The sequence below is a fragment of the Embiotoca jacksoni genome, unplaced genomic scaffold (assembly GCF_022577435.1).
Source record: "Embiotoca jacksoni isolate LCO1_2020_lvr unplaced genomic scaffold, fEmbJac1.0.p SCAF_7, whole genome shotgun sequence".
NCBI classification, from domain to species: domain Eukaryota; kingdom Metazoa; phylum Chordata; class Actinopteri; family Embiotocidae; genus Embiotoca; species Embiotoca jacksoni.
Genome location: NW_027185425.1, coordinates 19,561,254 through 19,578,386, shown reverse-complemented (window position 1 = coordinate 19,578,386; position 17,133 = coordinate 19,561,254). Strand labels below are relative to the sequence as shown.

General features: G+C 41.9%; 1 protein-coding gene across 1 annotated transcript in view; it reads right to left on the bottom strand.

Annotated features, from left to right (window-relative positions):
* Nucleotides 1–1,798: 1,798 nt before the first annotated feature.
* Nucleotides 1,799–17,133, bottom strand: part of LOC138215054 (ubiquitin-conjugating enzyme E2 E2-like) — a 71,848-nt gene continuing 56,513 nt past the window's right edge. Inside the window, exons 5-6 of the mRNA XM_069177004.1 lie at nucleotides 11,250–11,397; nucleotides 1,799–2,560 (exon numbers count right to left, since the gene is read on the bottom strand). Of these exons, the coding sequence (XP_069033105.1) occupies nucleotides 2,463–2,560; nucleotides 11,250–11,397 (246 nt within the window). The 3' untranslated portion in view covers nucleotides 1,799–2,462. The remainder of the gene's footprint in view (nucleotides 2,561–11,249; nucleotides 11,398–17,133) is intronic.

Genomic DNA, 17,133 nt, shown 5'->3' with positions numbered 1-17,133 from the left:
GCACCGTAATAACTTCCCATCCAATCCCATCAGCCAAGTGCTGTTTGCTCAAGATAACTTGTGAGATATTGTTATTCACAAAAGATGACTTACCTCTACTTGCTTTGCATATTGAAGATAATGATAAGTATGTGCTCTTGAGATTCACATCTGACGTGAACAAGGAATGAGCTGATGTCCAGTCATTGTCGACACCAATGATCACGAGTGTGAAAGACTGATCCCAGTTGAAGAGTGATGACTCCTCCACACTGTGTCACAGACGGCCAGGAGGAGTTCACCCTCTTCTCCGGCCGTCGGAGCTCCACTCATGTTCTCATGTCCTCCGTTAACAGTCCAGGTGCTGCTTTCACCTCCGGAGAGCTTTCATGACAACCTGCAACACATTAAAGCTGCGCAGGTTGACAGGATGTCTGCGCTGCTCTGCAGGGGGGGACATTAAGTGGTTTGAAATGTGACGCCTTTCATGGCTGCACACTGAGGATGTGGAATCAAGAACTTTTGAAGTTACATGCTGCTATCAGGATAGTTGTTCTCTGAGGGTGTTTTAAATTCAGCGCACACACTTTGAGAGCGCATGAGGAAAATGTGAAATCAGTGGCTCCGCAGTTGATCTAATTCAATAAAGAAATAAAGAATTATGACAGCTAAATAAGAAAGTCCAGTTGTTGCATCATCAGTCAGTGTTTGTTGGCAGGAGGTGTGGCAGGTTGAGCATCTTCCACATGTAACGTAATGCTTCATTGAGAATCATCGGAGGGTAAAGAAAGTACCTGATGGGTGATCACCTGTGGATAGAAACAAACTCCTGGAACAGCTGGATGAGTTACATTCAGATTCAACACTGAACGCACATGGATCTGGATTACACCCGACGCAAGGCGGTGCCGAGGGCAACACAAGTGTCTCAGCTGGTTTAAGAGGCAGTTGTCATTTTCACGTTCAGTGCCAAGCCGTTAAAATAGTAAATATATCACGTTGGTCTGAAAATGAAGCGAGGTTAGGTACATCGTTGGTTCGTTGCTATGTTGTGGCAGCAGAACGTGACTGACCGACAATCACTGCTGCAGGATTTTACTCTTATTTTACAGCCACAAAATGAAGACAGTAATTTGCACCTTGATTGGCAAGTCGGCTTGTTACAGTCACAGGGCCATGCAGCAGTGCACAAACATGCAAAAGATTCAAAATGAAAGACTACAATGTGAAAGATGATCAGATGCTCTCTGCAGAGACTTCTACTTTACGTGTCTGCAGTTATAATTTCATGTTACACCAAAAAAAGAGGAGAGAGGAGGGAGGAGAGAGGAGGGAGGAGGGAGGAGAGGATGGAGGAGAGAGGAGGGAGGAGAGGATGAAGGAGAGAGGAAGGAGGAGGAAGGAGAGAGGAGGGAGGAGAGAGGAGGGAAGAGGGAGGAGAGAGTAGGGAGGAAGGAGGAGGGAGAAGGGAGGAGTCTCCTGACGGTTCCCCCCCTGAAGTCCAGATGAGAGGAGCTTCCTGTCCGAGTCGTCTTTGATGAGCAGCAACGTTTCCCTCCAGAACACGATACACTACAACTACTGAGATACGACACGTTTGTACTTCACGACAACCTAAAATGAATATAAAAGAAAAATCCAATCAAATGTCCGAATAAGATGATTTTGAGGCGTTTAGAGGAGGCGAGTCACCTTTCTGTGGTGAAGACCTGACAGCTGACAGCTCATTATAACAGGAAGTGGTCACAGAGATGATCCTCCGTGTGCACACGCTGGAATCACACGCAGTCACATTAAAACCACATCTGGAGACGCTCGGTCACATTACAGCCAGTGTTTAATTGAGTATTCAATGAGTATGTTTTCTCACAAGGCATTAAATGTACAGCAAACTAAGCACTACCGTCATACATGATGATGGGCTCACTCCATGCCACAACAGAAATAATACCGTGACTACATGTCCACTGCATGAACACATCCTGATGCCATGCACTAATATTGACCATGAGCTGGAAAAATAACGCAAAGCAAAGGAAACGCGCTCACTCAGTATGAACATTTTTACATCACATGAGACGGGAATAATACACGCACGCTTTTAGATAAAGAAGAAGACCAGGGTGGCGACAATGTTATAAACAATGCAATAACAATAAGAACAACAACATCGACAAGAACAATAACAGTATTAAAGCTTTTCATGACCATATCAACATTCAGTGTATTGGAAAATACAATCCCAATAGACTCTTTGTATAAAAAAGAAGCTTTTCAAGTCAGCATGGAACAAACAACAGTTCGTATCTCAGGGAGGGGTGGGAGTGGTGGGGGCGGGGGGGTGGATGACGGGCGGGTGTGCTTCCATAGATTCCAGAGGAGGGGGGGTGTTGGAGGTGTGTGTGTGTGTGTGTGTGTGTGTGTGTGTGTGTGCGTGCGTGTGTGTGTGTGTTGGGTGGGGGTCCTGGAGATCTGGAGCTGGTCTATGTAGCGTAGCGTTTGGTCCACTGTTTGGCTATCCTGTCGTGCTCGGCTCTGTTGGTCAGGTACTGTGTGGCGATGCTTCCGACCAGAGGGTCCGCTGCAACACAGGACAGAGAGCAGAGTGAGATGCAGTGCAGCAAACTGTCACATCTGTGTGGAGAGCATTCACTGTGGAGTCACATCAAGTGTTGAATATCAGATATGGACCGGTGTGGAAGACATACAGGAGGTGCAGCCCAGCGATGCGCTCAGAGCAGGTGAAAGCTGGGACTCCTGTCGCTTGATCAACGTCAGCGGCCGAGTTAGACGTGGTTTTGTGGTACAAGAAAACAAAGGAGCGTTACAGTTCTCAGAAGAAGATGGGTGGTTCCAGCTGTGTGCAGCTGTGGCTCTGATGGTACAACGGGTTGCCCACTAATCATTAGGTTCCTCCTGTTGAGACACTGAACCCTGGATGTGTACAATGGTTGAAACGGTGTGAAGACCTCAGTTCAACCGGAGCAAACAATCACCACCGGCGAAGCTGCGACGGAGTTAATTACACCAGTGAACTACGAGCTGACGAAGACATGGAGGAAGAAAACAGGAGAATGAACAATGGAAATCTGCTTTGCAAATGTTTGAGCAGGTTTGATGTCAACAAATCTTTTTCCAACTATGTTGAAATCAGACCTGAAGGAGCCACTAGTGGAAAGTTTTGAGGGTCAATGAGATCCAAATGGTTCATAACTTTAACTGAACTTGGTGATCTGCGTGTTACATTTGCACAGTTTTCCTGGACTAGAAGAGCTTTTAGTCTGATGGACGATCAATATGTGAAGAGTTTACCAAAACCATGAGGGTGTATCCACTGAGGAGCAAGAACTCCAAAACTAATGTCATAAACAATCTGTACTGGACCTCTTCAAGGCCACATTGTAACACAAACTCAGATTTCCTGAAGGAAGTGTGAGATCAGCATCAGCCTTCAAAACTGCACACCTGTGAGGGATGTTTTATTTATGAGGACATGCAGCATGTTTACACAAACAGTCACACGGCGCTGTCTGACATCCAATTACCTGGCCCGGCATATCACAGCAAGAAGCGGCGGAGAAACCTCCAGCCGACCACCTCGGCTCATCACAATGCATAGACATTTTATTACAACCAGTGAAAAGCACAAAGAAGCCGTAAGTCAAACAAACGGAGCTCCGCCATCGCCGCAGTCTGACGTCGAGCTGGACGCGCAGCGCGGCGACACTTTATGGACATCACGGCGGGACGTCCACACGGCTGTAAATCACAGGTGATCATGGAGGGCTCCGGCGGCACGCCGACTCGGCCCGTCGGTTCACACACAGCACACGTCCGCTCGGTCAACACACGCCTACGGTTCTGCTGTTGATTGAGCCGCTGGTCCATTTCTCAGGGAGGTGACAGAGAGAAACAATTTCCTGGAGCCTCACACACACGGTGCAGAGTCTCGAAGCGTCTCCTGCGGGTCTCGGAGCGTCTCCTGCGGGTCTCGGAGCGTCTCCTGCGGGTCTCGGCCTGCTGACAGCAGCGTGATGAGCTCAGCTGAACAAGCAGCACACTCCCCTCCGCACTAATCCCTGCCGGGCTTTCAATGATTGGGGCTTTTACAGGCTTACTCCCATAGTTCTGGATGAATGAGTCCTTATATGTAACGGTGCTCCGGCTTCAAGCTGGAAGGATCGGACTTCATATTACGAGATCCTCAAGAAGTCTGGTTTGTGTCCACAAACACAAGAGGCAGATGGAGCCAAACACAGCTGGACCTGATTCTGGGTTATTGGTTATTGTTTTTTTCTGAATTATTCTGAGAAATGTCAAAAGAAATCAGTGACGTCAAGGAGTGTCATGCAGCCATGAGTCTGTTAGTTTACTGTATAAAAAAACAAAACGTTTTCCTCCCATCGGTGTGGAAAATACACGTTCACATGACCAAGGTCCAAAGGTCATGTGGAAAAAGAAAATCACATTTCATTTATCTTATCTTCACTTGTTGTAATTGTAATGTAATTGTCTAATTTTACATTTTTGTTTTGTTGTTTTTAGTTCTCCGTACATTCTTTTACAATATTTTAGTTTTTTATTGAACTTTTAATAGAGATTTATATATTGTATTCATTAATCTATACATTTTGGTTGTTTTTACGAGTTGACATATCGTCACCCTCTCAATTTTATTACTTTATTTTACTTTTAATTGTGCCTCTGTTTTTTCCTCATTTCACATCTGTGTGATCTACAGCGTCCCTCTGTTCTTCTTCCTGTTTTATTGATTCTTTTATCTTTAACTTGTCACTTATTGGTTTGCGGGTGAATGGAGAGAGAGAGAGAGAGAGAGAGAGAGTGAGAGGGTTGTTTTTATTGTAAAGCATTTATGTGACAGTATTTGTATGAAAAGTGCTCCACCAACAGACTTTGATTGATGGAGCTGGGATGTAGGTTGGTGTGTTTGGACGAATCAAACACAAAACTAAGTGTATTTCTTTAAAGATATCTCCTAACTCAACCACAAAGTTCTGTTTTTAAAAGCGAACTGATGTTTTAGGTGACACTAACACAGTGTGATGTAGTGGACCGATGTGTTACAGGCTTTGATGTAATACTGGCTGGATGTTGTAAATAAAAAGCGCTTTCCAGTTTTTACCTCCCGTTCACTAACTCATACACACAGCAGCTCACCAGCCATCAGGAGAAACATGAATCTGTGTCTCAGTTTCACTTTGTTTCAAACAAAACTCGACAAAACGCAACTTTCAGCACATATCTGGCAACCAAGAGACAATGAAGCTGTTTTTTTTTCTTTTACTATGTGATGGAAGTTTAAACAAAATGCAGAAAATGACGAGTATCACATACCGTTCTCTACAGTAACAGTAAGGAGCTCCTGAGACTTCAATAATGAAGCACAGAAACATGTTGCTTGGAAAATAATCTACTTCATGTTGTACAGTGGCAACATGGCGACATGATACCAGGCTGGAGAGAGAATGTAAATCACTTGAGGGCTAAACATGACTGCGAGCTTCAGACTTGTGGGAGACCAGAGACCAAAGTGGTGATACACCATCATAATACTCCAACTTCACTGAAACCCAGATGACTCAAACTATCTGAAGCAGGTGGGCTGTTGATCTTAAATAAACAAAGTTTTGTCTGAACCCTGGTGAGGTTTTGTGTGAATAGAAAACAATCTGTCAGCTCCCATCAGCCTCCTGAAAACAACAGAAGGACCAGAAAGACATCTTGGGACCCAAAGCAGAGTGAAAATAAAATGAATGAATAAAAATGAATTTAAAAGCAATAACAATAAAGATATTTGAACGTATTTGATGAAGGACTCATCGCTAGATTCAGATTTGATCAAATGTTGTAGAATCCCAACCCTTTCTGTCCCACAACGTTTACAGATAAAGCTCCTTTTCACCTCTGGAACTGGTAAGAAGAACTTCCTCCATCACAAGTAGGAGTGTTCAGTGATTCTACAGAAGCAGGAAAGCTCGTCATCTAAAAAGCTCTTCGGGGTAACCAGATAGTGAATTAAATATTTTAAGACATTCATGACTTGTAAAAACAGATTCATTTTGTTTGTAAGATTTCTTCTGGTTTTAAACTGATTTAAACTTTATTCTGTTTTCTTCTTGTCATGTAATTGTTCGGAGGCTGCAGGTGTGATATTTCAGAGACTGCGTGGGACGAATGGTCGTGTTGTTTTGAGTTGGAGGGTCAAATGGGAAAAAATAAGGAATTCTGTTTTATGGCAACAACGTCCGCATGAGGAGTGATTTCAGTCCTTTTTTTTTAACCATTTCAGTTTGTTTTGAGCCACTTAATACTGGATGTAAGCAGGAGCTGCACCAGCTGAGGAGAAAACAACTGCTTTCATCTCCCACACTTTAGACAGGAAATCCTTCCTTGAAGGCAGTGAGAGGCAGGTGTTATCACAAGTGTGACAAACTGACACCTCTGAAGCTACTGAGGTAAAAAAGCAGGTATGTTTATTTTGAAAGACGGTCTGATTATCAGCTTAAAATCAGCCAGATGTACGATCCAACCTCAGCACCAGCAGCAGAAGTCCCTGAGCTGGAGTCCATCCGGCTTTGTTGAAATATGTACGGTTACATTTTGGACCTTCCACGGAGGCAGATGTGGAGAAAAAAAAAAGAGTTGACATGCGACAGCCGCCCTTGGCTGGATTTGAGCTCAGATACCAGCTCTGACTTGGCATGTGGCCGAGCTTCAACCAGCCACCAGGTCACTTTAGGTGGAAGAATGTGCTTGTGGGAGCGTGATACAGGGCTCATTGTGGTGTGACAGCAGGGACGGCAGCCCGGGGACGCTTGATTAACTGTCACTCCATCCTCTTCCCCCGCTTTAATGAGCTACATGCCAATGATCTCCGCCTGCACGGGAGAGGAAATCTTCAGACGGAAGGAGGAGGAGAGATATTTTTAGGGTAGTTGAGATCCAGAGCCCACGTTCAGCTCCAGGCTGGGTTTAAAAACACAGAGCTGGTGGTGAGAGGTTCAGAGAGCGGACCGGTTCTGATGAGGCAAGAAGCAGAAAGAGGGAGAGAAGCAAAGTGCGTGGGTAACAAAAATGAGGGGGGACTTCTTTTCTTTTTTTTTTATTGGTGGGGGCTAGGTGTCTGTCAAATCTCTTTTGTATCTTACTTTAAAGGAATTGGCTCATTTAATCTCAGCAGCATGTGAACGAGTGGAGGAGGAGAGGAAGAGCCACTCTCATTTCAGCCCGGGAGGAAGAATCTCTGCTGCCACATTTATCAAAGAGCAACCCCCCCCCCCGAGAGGACACAAGCTATCATCAGAGGTCTCAACAATCAGCTCAGTCCCCCCCCCCCCCCCCCCCCCCCCCACACACACACACACACACCTCCCACCCCCACTATTCACATCTGAAATCACCTGTCACTCTCCTGGCCCGTTCCCTCACTCTGGTGATATTGGACACATTGTCTTTTACAGCAGCTGCATTATCACCTCTGATCTTCACTTTAATACTTTAAACCAACCAGCATTAACTGCATTGGTAGCAGAGGACCAGCTGAACAGGGTTTAACTGGTCCATAAAAGGCAGCATGTTCCTCCAGCGGTAGTCCCAGCGCTGCTGCTCAACTGGGCCATAATGGCTCTAATTAGCTTTAAAAAATGTTGACGTCCTCTCAGCGAACGCTGTCAGCTGTTTACAGGATTGTGTTTAGCCAGCCAGTCCTGCTTAAATATTGATTGAGCTGCAATGAAGGGAGCCGGAGAGCCCGGCTCACAGTTTACCACACAATGTTGAAACAGGATGAGCTGCAGTCGTCTTCTCTGCTTCTCAGTCGCACTGAGAGAATTAGAGGTTAATGGAGATGAGAGTGCTTTCTGTTATTGAGGTGCTTCTGAGCAAGGCAGCGCAGAGGATGCAAGACCCTGGAACCACATCAGTGCTTGGTCTTCAGGGTCCACTTAATCCTGACGAACCAAGACCTAAATCAGTACTCAAACTCCACTCAGTGTACTCGGGTCAGGTCCCTGTGTCTCTAAGTAAAACCTCAGTGGATCCGAATGCACCAAACGGTTCCCGGTTCCATTCATAAAGCTTTTAGAGTTGGTGCAGGAGGTGGAAATAAAACTATCAATTATTGCGTGAAAACAAATGAGTTTAGATTCACTCAGAATTATTATTATCATTATTTCTTTCCTTTGAGTTAATTAATGACACATAATGCTGCTGCCTGTGTTTGGTTCTTTCTCTGACGGGTCTGTTTGGATCGACCGCTTTTGGATCAGGTCTAATTATCCTTCGGTATATTAGCGTCAGGTTCGGCTTCCCCTCATGTACAGATTAATGAAGCAGGTCGGGTTTGAACGTTTTTCATGGTGTGCTTCAGTTTGGGTCCAAAATTTTGGACCTGTGACATTTGTAGGTCTCATGTCTGTATAATATTAAGAGCCACAAATGTTTGGTGTCTCATATCATACACGATCTTTCATGCCCACTTTTTGTCAAGTTGAATAAAACACTTTAGATTTTCCAGTTTTGATGCTGTTTTCATGCCACTGACTGAAGCTTGGACCTTCGTGGTTTGATCAACATCAGCAACTGAGTTGAACCCATTTTTGAGGACCAGGAAGTCACAGGGAGCCACATCCTGTGAGTAGGGGGAGGGGGGGGATTAAAACTTGTGTTTTAACATGCTGTGAGGGGGTGTTGTCATGTTGGACAACACCATGAATGTCAACAAAAACCCACCTGCTTGTGTAACGTACCTTCTTCGGTCCTGATCTTGCACTTATTGAAACATGAATGATACTCAGAACACCTGAACTGGCTCACTGCCTCCTTTCACAGACTTTCTGACACATTTCAAGTGTCTCTGTCACCAAATGTCCCGAGTTTGACCAGATTTGATGTCATGTCCACTGTGACATCACAAATGATTGATGATGAATCATTAACAACATTAGCAGTAGAAGTAGAGGTAGTAATAGTGTGAAAAGAGAAATAATAGTCTGTTATTTTGAACAGAGGAGCATTACATGAGGGAATGCAGTGCTGTGATACTTCATGTAGTAAAATTACTACTAGTTAATATACAGCGTTAATATACAGCGTTAATATACACTGTTAATATACAGTGTTAATATACAGTATTAATATACACTGTTAATATACAGTGTTAATATACAGTATTAATATACACTGTTAATATACAGTGTTAATATACAGTGTTAATATACAGCGTTAATATACACTGTTAATATACACTGTTAATATACACTGTTAATATACAGCGTTAATATACACTGTTAATATACAGCGTTAATATACAGTGTTAATATACACTGTTAATATACAGTGTTAATATACAGTATTAATATACACTGTTAATATACAGTGTTAATATACACTGTTAATATACAGCGTTAATATACACTGTTAATATACACTGTTAATATACACTGTTAATATACAGTGTTAATATACAGCGTTAATATACACTGTTAATATACACTGTTAATATGCAGTGTTAATATACAGCGTTAATATACACTTAATATACAGCTTTAATATACACTTAATATACAGCATTAATATACACTGTTAATATGCAGTGTTAATATACACTGTTAATATACACTGTTAATATACAGCGTTAATATACACTGTTAATATACACTGTTAATATACAGTGTTAATATACAGCGTTAATATACACTGTTAATATACAGCGTTAATATACAGTGTTAATATACACTGTTAATATACAGTGTTAATATACAGTATTAATATACACTGTTAATATACAGTGTTAATATACACTGTTAATATACAGCGTTAATATACACTGTTAATATACACTGTTAATATACACTGTTAATATACAGTGTTAATATACAGCGTTAATATACACTGTTAATATACACTGTTAATATGCAGTGTTAATATACAGCGTTAATATACACTTAATATACAGCTTTAATATACACTTAATATACAGCATTAATATACACTGTTAATATGCAGTGTTAATATACACTGTTAATATACACTTAATATACAGCTTTAATATACACTTAATATACAGCGTTAATATACAGCGTTAATATACAGTGTTAATATACACTGTTAATATACAGCGTTAATATACACTGTTAATATACACTGTCAATATATGGCGTTAATGTACAGCGTTAATATACAATGTTAATATACTGCGTTAATATACAATGTTAATATACAGCGTTAATATACAGCGTTAATATACAATATTAATATACACTGTTAATATACAGCGTTAATATACGGCGTTAATATACAATGTTAATATACAGCGTTAATATACTGCGTTAATATACACTGTTAATATACAGCGTTAATATACAGCGTTAATATACAGTGTTAATATACACTGTTAATATACAGCGTTAATATACAGCGTTAATATACACTGTTAATATACAGGGTTAATATATGGCGCTAATATACAGCGTTAATACACTTAATATATGGCGTTAATACACACTTAATATACGGTGTTAATATACAGCATTAATATATGCCGTTAGTATACGCCATTAATATATGCCGTTAATATACGCCGTTTGTATATGCCGTTAGTATACAGTGTTAATATAGTGTTAATATACACCGTTAATATACACCCTTTATATAAACTGTTAATATACACCTTTAAAATAAACCTTTAATATACACCCTTAATATAAACCGTTAATATACACCTTTAAAATAAACCTTTAATATACACCCTTAATATAAACCGTTAATATACACCTTTAAAATAAACCTTTAATATACACCCTTAATATAAACCGTTAATATACACCTTTAAAATAAACCTTTAATATACACCCTTAATATCACCTCTCACGAACAGACGTCACTTTAATAAAATGAAATATAGTGTAAAACATCGATTGTTTGTATGTTGTTGGAGGATTTGTTTGACTCTCTGTAACTATCGTGTTGTGTTGCAGCCGTAACGGAACGTTTACATAAGATTTTTTGGGAGCGCCCAGCGGCCATGAAGCATCCAACGCTACACACTTCAGACTCCAACCAGCAACACGATGCTACTGAGCTGCGAGGAGCCTCAAAGTGACACACTTCAACGTACATCATCCACACAGAATGCACACGTCAGTCAACCTGTCACGGCTAAAACTGGAGAGACATGACAAGGACAACAAGTTTGTGTGTGTGTGTGTGTGTGTGTGTGTGTGTGTGTGTGTGTGTGTTGCAGCTCTTACCAGGGTTGCAGTCAGTGAGCAGGGAGCAGATGGACAGTAGGACCTTGGAGATGGTGAGAGCAGGACTCCAGTTGTCCTTCAGGATGTCCAGACAGATCACCCCCTGACTGTTGATGTTGCAGTGGTAGATCCTCGTACGGAACGTCACCTGGACGCCACAGAGACACGGATCAATACTGAGATCAATACTGAGCTCTCAAACACACGATGGAAAGTCATGCTGCATAACACCAACATTTAGTTCTGACTTCTGAGTCAGTGCTTCAATATTTGAAGAAGGGTTATTTTCAGTGTTTCATTAAATTTCTAAATGTGTCATTTGCATCTCACCGTTCCTCTCTTTCACTCTTCATGTATTTATATTTATATTCCACGACTGGATGATATTAACTCCATATCTGTCTGTCTGTCTGTCTGTCTGTCTGTCTATCTATCTGTCTGTCTGTCTGTCTGTCTGTCTCCTGTGTGCTGTCCCTCTCTGTTCTCTCAACCTTTCTGCAGGTTTCTCTGGCTGCATGTTTCTGATCTTTGGCTACTGGCCCACCAACCTGCCCAGTGTTTTCTGTTTGTCTCTCTGCTCTTCTTTTCTCTCTCCACTTTTCCCTCATCCCAACTGGTTGAGGCAGATGGCCGGCAGGTTCTGTCTGAGGTTTCTTCCTGTTCAATGTAAAGCATTTCTTCCAAATGTCACTCGTGTTAATTGGTGAACTGTTGGGTTTCTCTTTATAACATTGTAAGTTTCTTTACCTTCCTACTGGATGGTAAGAACCCTGAGATGTGATTTGGCGCCATATAGATCAAACTGAATAGAAAAGTTGAAGTGTACTTCAATGTACATGTTTAATGTACATTTTGGGACCCTAATGCATAATAACACCTTTCAATCGAAGCAGGATTTCATGTTTCCCTTTTTGTGGCTAATTAGTGACATCACAGCATTTTATAAACAAAGCATAAACATGTTATTGGTTATATAAATTGATGTGGCCAAATGAGGGGCAACGGTAACATTTATTAGCAATTGTATTTGTGGCAACCACAAAAATACACCTGACCCTCGCACCCTTTTCTTGTCTGTTTTTGGTCTCTTACGACTCCTGCAGACGCGTCAACAACACGGATTTCAAGTGCTGATTCTTTTACAACATACTTTGCTTTTTGTATTTGCTTTTTCCATCTCATGTTTTTGTTTTGTTTTCTAGTACACATTCTGCTTATTATAATATAAATACATACATAAACACTATGTATGTACTGTATGTACAGTTGATTGTTGACATCTTCAAATATCTTGTTTTGCTACAACAAAAGAAAAAAAAAAGATCTTATTTGAGAAGCCTTCGTGCTCCATTACTGGAGGCCAATTTCCTTGAAGTTATTTGTTGGTTTATGCTGTCGTTGAAGGATAGAAGCAACTTTTATAAGGGACATACTGCCACGCACACAAGCATCCCCTCAAGGCTGCATGCATAAAAACAACCAGTAGTAAAAATAAAGTCAAACCCTCCGTGTCCACACAGGCCTGGAACAGACGCCTGTTTACTGACTAATGCATTAATAAACATCTGAGGCTTCTCTTGTAAATGCAAAGGTCAGTTCACTGGAAGGAGAGGATTGTAAAAGGTTGCTGACTGAGATGAACTACAGCTGATGACGCTGACTTCATACTGCATGAAGGTGAAGCTGCTGATCCCCTGTGGATCTGCTGAAGTGAACAGAGCCTCCAGTGCTCAGCGGAGCCCAACATCAGCACAACGAGCACAGCATCATTAAGGGGCGACCTCTGACCTCTGTGCTTCCTTAGAAGCGGGGATGTGGACCAGGAAAGGCAGTCCAGCTCCTTCTCTGCTTGCTTTGTTTCTCCGGCCTGCCCTCCTTTATTTCCTCCCTCCTTTATCCTCTCATTAACTCTCCATTCCTCCCGTCACATCTCCTTCTTCTGAGAAACAAACAACCCTGCCATGTGAGACGAGCCCTCCCGTCCTCATGTTCCTCGCTGCCATCAGGGAGGGACGGCGGCTGCCTCGTGATAGACAGACGGAGCAATAAACAGGGCGCTTTCCGTTACATGAAAGGATTTCCGTGGATGTGACGAGGAGAGGCAGGCAGGCGGGAGACGAGCTGATTGATGGAGATGGGCTGAGGCCCGGTCTCGTGTCGGAGTCGCTCCTCTTTCTGTTCTTACACCTCCGCTGAGACGGGTTAGCGGTAGCATGCTAATGCTGGCAGCCATGAAACAAATCGCTGGCCAGCTTGTGTGGTCTCATTAACAGGCTGTAATCCCATCATGGCTGATGCTAATAGATTATGATGCTGCCTCCGCGTAACAAAAGCAGCGAGTCTAATCCCACATCCCCTCCCTATTATGGTGTCATCCCTCAATCCCTCAGTTTCTAAACACAACCTCTGGATCCTTGTTCTGGAGCCCAGCGGCTCTCTTTCCAAACAACAAATGTAAACGCGTGTTTCCACAGTAAAAACAGCTTCCACGGAAAACACGCTCACACCTCAAAATGAACCTCTTCAGTGAACATCGAGGGCATTCACATTACGTTTAAAGGAGACAATAAGGACAGAGTGTGAAAGGGTTCATCCTCTGGGGAGCAGGAGTGTTCTCAGTGATGACGGGAGAAAACGTCCAGCAGCAAATCATATTCACGGTATATTGTAATCCAGCCAGCGGTTGTTGTTGTAACATTTTAATCAGCATTTCCCAAAGCCGCATACGTAATTTCCACCCAACCAGCAACCAACTGTGACGTCACTCGTCGGTCTGTGAACGGACATCATGAAGCCTGCAGTTCAGATTATTAACATCCCATCTTGCATTTTTGGAGCCAGAAGTGACTGTATTTGGAGGATCTGGGGGAGCGAGTGGCGGATCCGACTCGATCTGATTGGAAACCTCAGGACATTGCGCCCTACCCACCTAATGCAGAAACCTGACTGCACCACAGGCCTGTCAAACAGAAGCTGAGCGGGAGTCTATAGAGCTGGAAGCCAACCTCTAGAGGTCCTTAGTGGTATTGCACTTTATGGCCTCATTTTTCAGACCTGGAAGCTACGTCTACTTTTATTTACAGTCTATTGCTTCACCACAAGAGAAAAATCCCACATGCTTCACATCCTGTAGATGTGTGTTAGTATTGTCTGCATGACTGTCGAATTATGGGTTCAGAGTTATTTTGGGAAGATATGGATAAAATCTGCATTCATGGTATATGTAATGTTTTTTTGTGTTGTCAATATTCATATATACATTTGATGTAACGAGAAACTGAATGGAGAAGTCCTTTGCAGCTCCTCCAGTATTTCATGAAACAAATCCCATATTACCACTTTCACTGATCTGAAAAGGTTCCATCCACATTTTAAAAGCCACATTTGGCTCGACTGTGATGGAGCATTCTCCTCTGTCATTATCTCAGCTCTGTTCATACCCAGCGTACACACTTAATAGTCGTTTTGGGCAAATGGGATGAAAAGAAACGGAACTGAATCATAGTTTCAGGCAGCCATCGTGACATATTTTAAATGAGCAGGAATAAAACGGATGGGTTTAAAGGACAGAATATAGTGGATGGTCTGAGCTTGACTTTAGAGTGCTTCATGGCATGTCAAACAGCCCATTTCACGAGTTTGAAAATGAGACTGATGTTATGCAAAGAAAGATAAAGTGTGCAGTGGAATTTAGTTCAAAGCCGTGAGAACGTTGGAGTCGATGGGGGGGGGGATAATGTTGGTGAGAGGAGTCTAATCTCAGCCTGTCACTGGTGGATCTGCTGAACCAACCTTGAAACGGACCAACATCCAACCAAACCAAACACTGAAGCAACGTCCGGGCTGACCTCAACCTTCATCTAAGAGTATCAGTCACAGCCTTAACTGGCCTTATCATGCTAACATTAGTGAGCGAGCCAGTGTAGTGAGCAGCTGCAGCTGTCAGATTGGTGGCTGGGAGTCGGTGAGCTGCTGGATGGCACCGCTCGCAGCCAGGCTGGGAAAACAAGGCGGCAGGAGGCCAAGAGTAAAGACGAGCTCTGTTTCCCCCTCGTTGCGGACTGCCAGGAAGGAGCCAGTTTGAGCTGGTCGGGAGGAGACGGGGCTCACAGCTCGTCCTGAAAAAAACAGCTTCTACACCAGACTGTGGATCTAATACCGAAGGCTGGAACATGACTCCCTCTAACTTCCATTTTCACCATGAAATGGCCAATCAAACCACAACACTGGAAGTTATATTTACTCGACAGGTGCAGGGATTTAAGACAGCGTCTTCATACAAACTGTGCAATTGTAGTTTCCATTTGAGTCTCTGGTTTGTTAGTGATGGCTGGGTATGATTTGAAGATTTTCTTTGCTGGTTCCAATACAATTCCTCCATTCTGGTACTAATTTAAAAACTATCATACCTCACACTGAGGATGTTCTTCTACCAACATGCTTGTAAATGTGTCAGACGTGTGCCTCCATGTAGTGGGTGAATGTGTGAGGGAGAAATTACTCAGCAAGTCTAATCTGCCTCAACTATCACTGTAAATGCAGCATAATATAATAAATATGACATATTTGCCAACTAGTTAACATGAAAACTTGAATGAAAACTGAAATGTCAGACATCTTTGAGGTTTCACACAGACCAAGGTTATATTTTCTATGACTGTTTCAGAGCTGAGGATCAGTTATCAACCGAATGTGTCCCATAGCAACAAATACTGAAATATCCAGTATGATTAATAACCCTGTTTTACATACTCTGTGGTCAGAGACTCTCATTTATTCAGACAGAGTTCTTGTATGCCAGCTTGTGCTTAGACAGCATTAAACATTTAAGAACTTTGGTTTAAAAACAATCTTTAAAGTAAGATATTTAAAAGAACAAAACCATCAAAGTCCAAATACTTGGTTTTTATAAAGCTTTGAATAGCTTTATAAATGTCATGTCTGCTGGTGAATTTTGACTTGTAATCAGGTCTGTAACAAACATAAAATTTGAGTTGACAATTTTTACTCAAATAATTATGATCAATGCTTTAAATGTATTTTTCTGCTAATTCTATGCCACTGCTATTAAAGGAGCAAACAAATAATATAAATTTCTGTAAACGTTTTGCCATTTGGGATTTGGGTGGATATGAAATAAATAACATGGTTATTATATAAAGCCTATTACTGAAGTATATAAAGAAATTATTGTCAAAGAAAGGGGCCACAAATAAACAATGTACAATGGTACTAATCTCCACTCGTACTATTAAACCACAGCAGAAGAAAACAGCAAGACATGACTCTGGCATTGGAAACCTTTAAACAAATATCACTTCCTAGCGTTACAGAACGAGAAATAAAATGACAGCAGTTTTGTATAAAATCTTCATCATATTGTGGAAAGACTACCTTTTTTACCATTTAAAAATAAACCAAACTGTCTTAAAATTACCCAAATATAAACTTTACTAAAATAAAATATGGGTTCGGTCTCTTTGGTTGCTTTTAAGAAGCTTTTCTGTAGTTGGTGTTTTTAGCAACTAACAGACACATCCTGTCCTTCTGCTGTCACTTCCAAATATTCATCCAACGCCAGCACAGTGTACCCAAACTAATGGCCCATATTAAAACAGGACATCTAAAATATTTCCCGGTTTACTTTTTTCTTTATTTTTAAAACACATGTCTCCAAATAGCTGGTAAAGTTTACCCAGCAAGTATTTCAAGACATGAAACCAAAAACCCGGAGAAAAAAACAGAAGCACGACCCAAACCGACAGAGGAGGCAACCGCTGCCAGCCGGTCTACTGTGTAAATACTGACACACTTACATCAGCAGAACACAAACACTCACACACACACACACACACACACACACACACACACACACACACATATA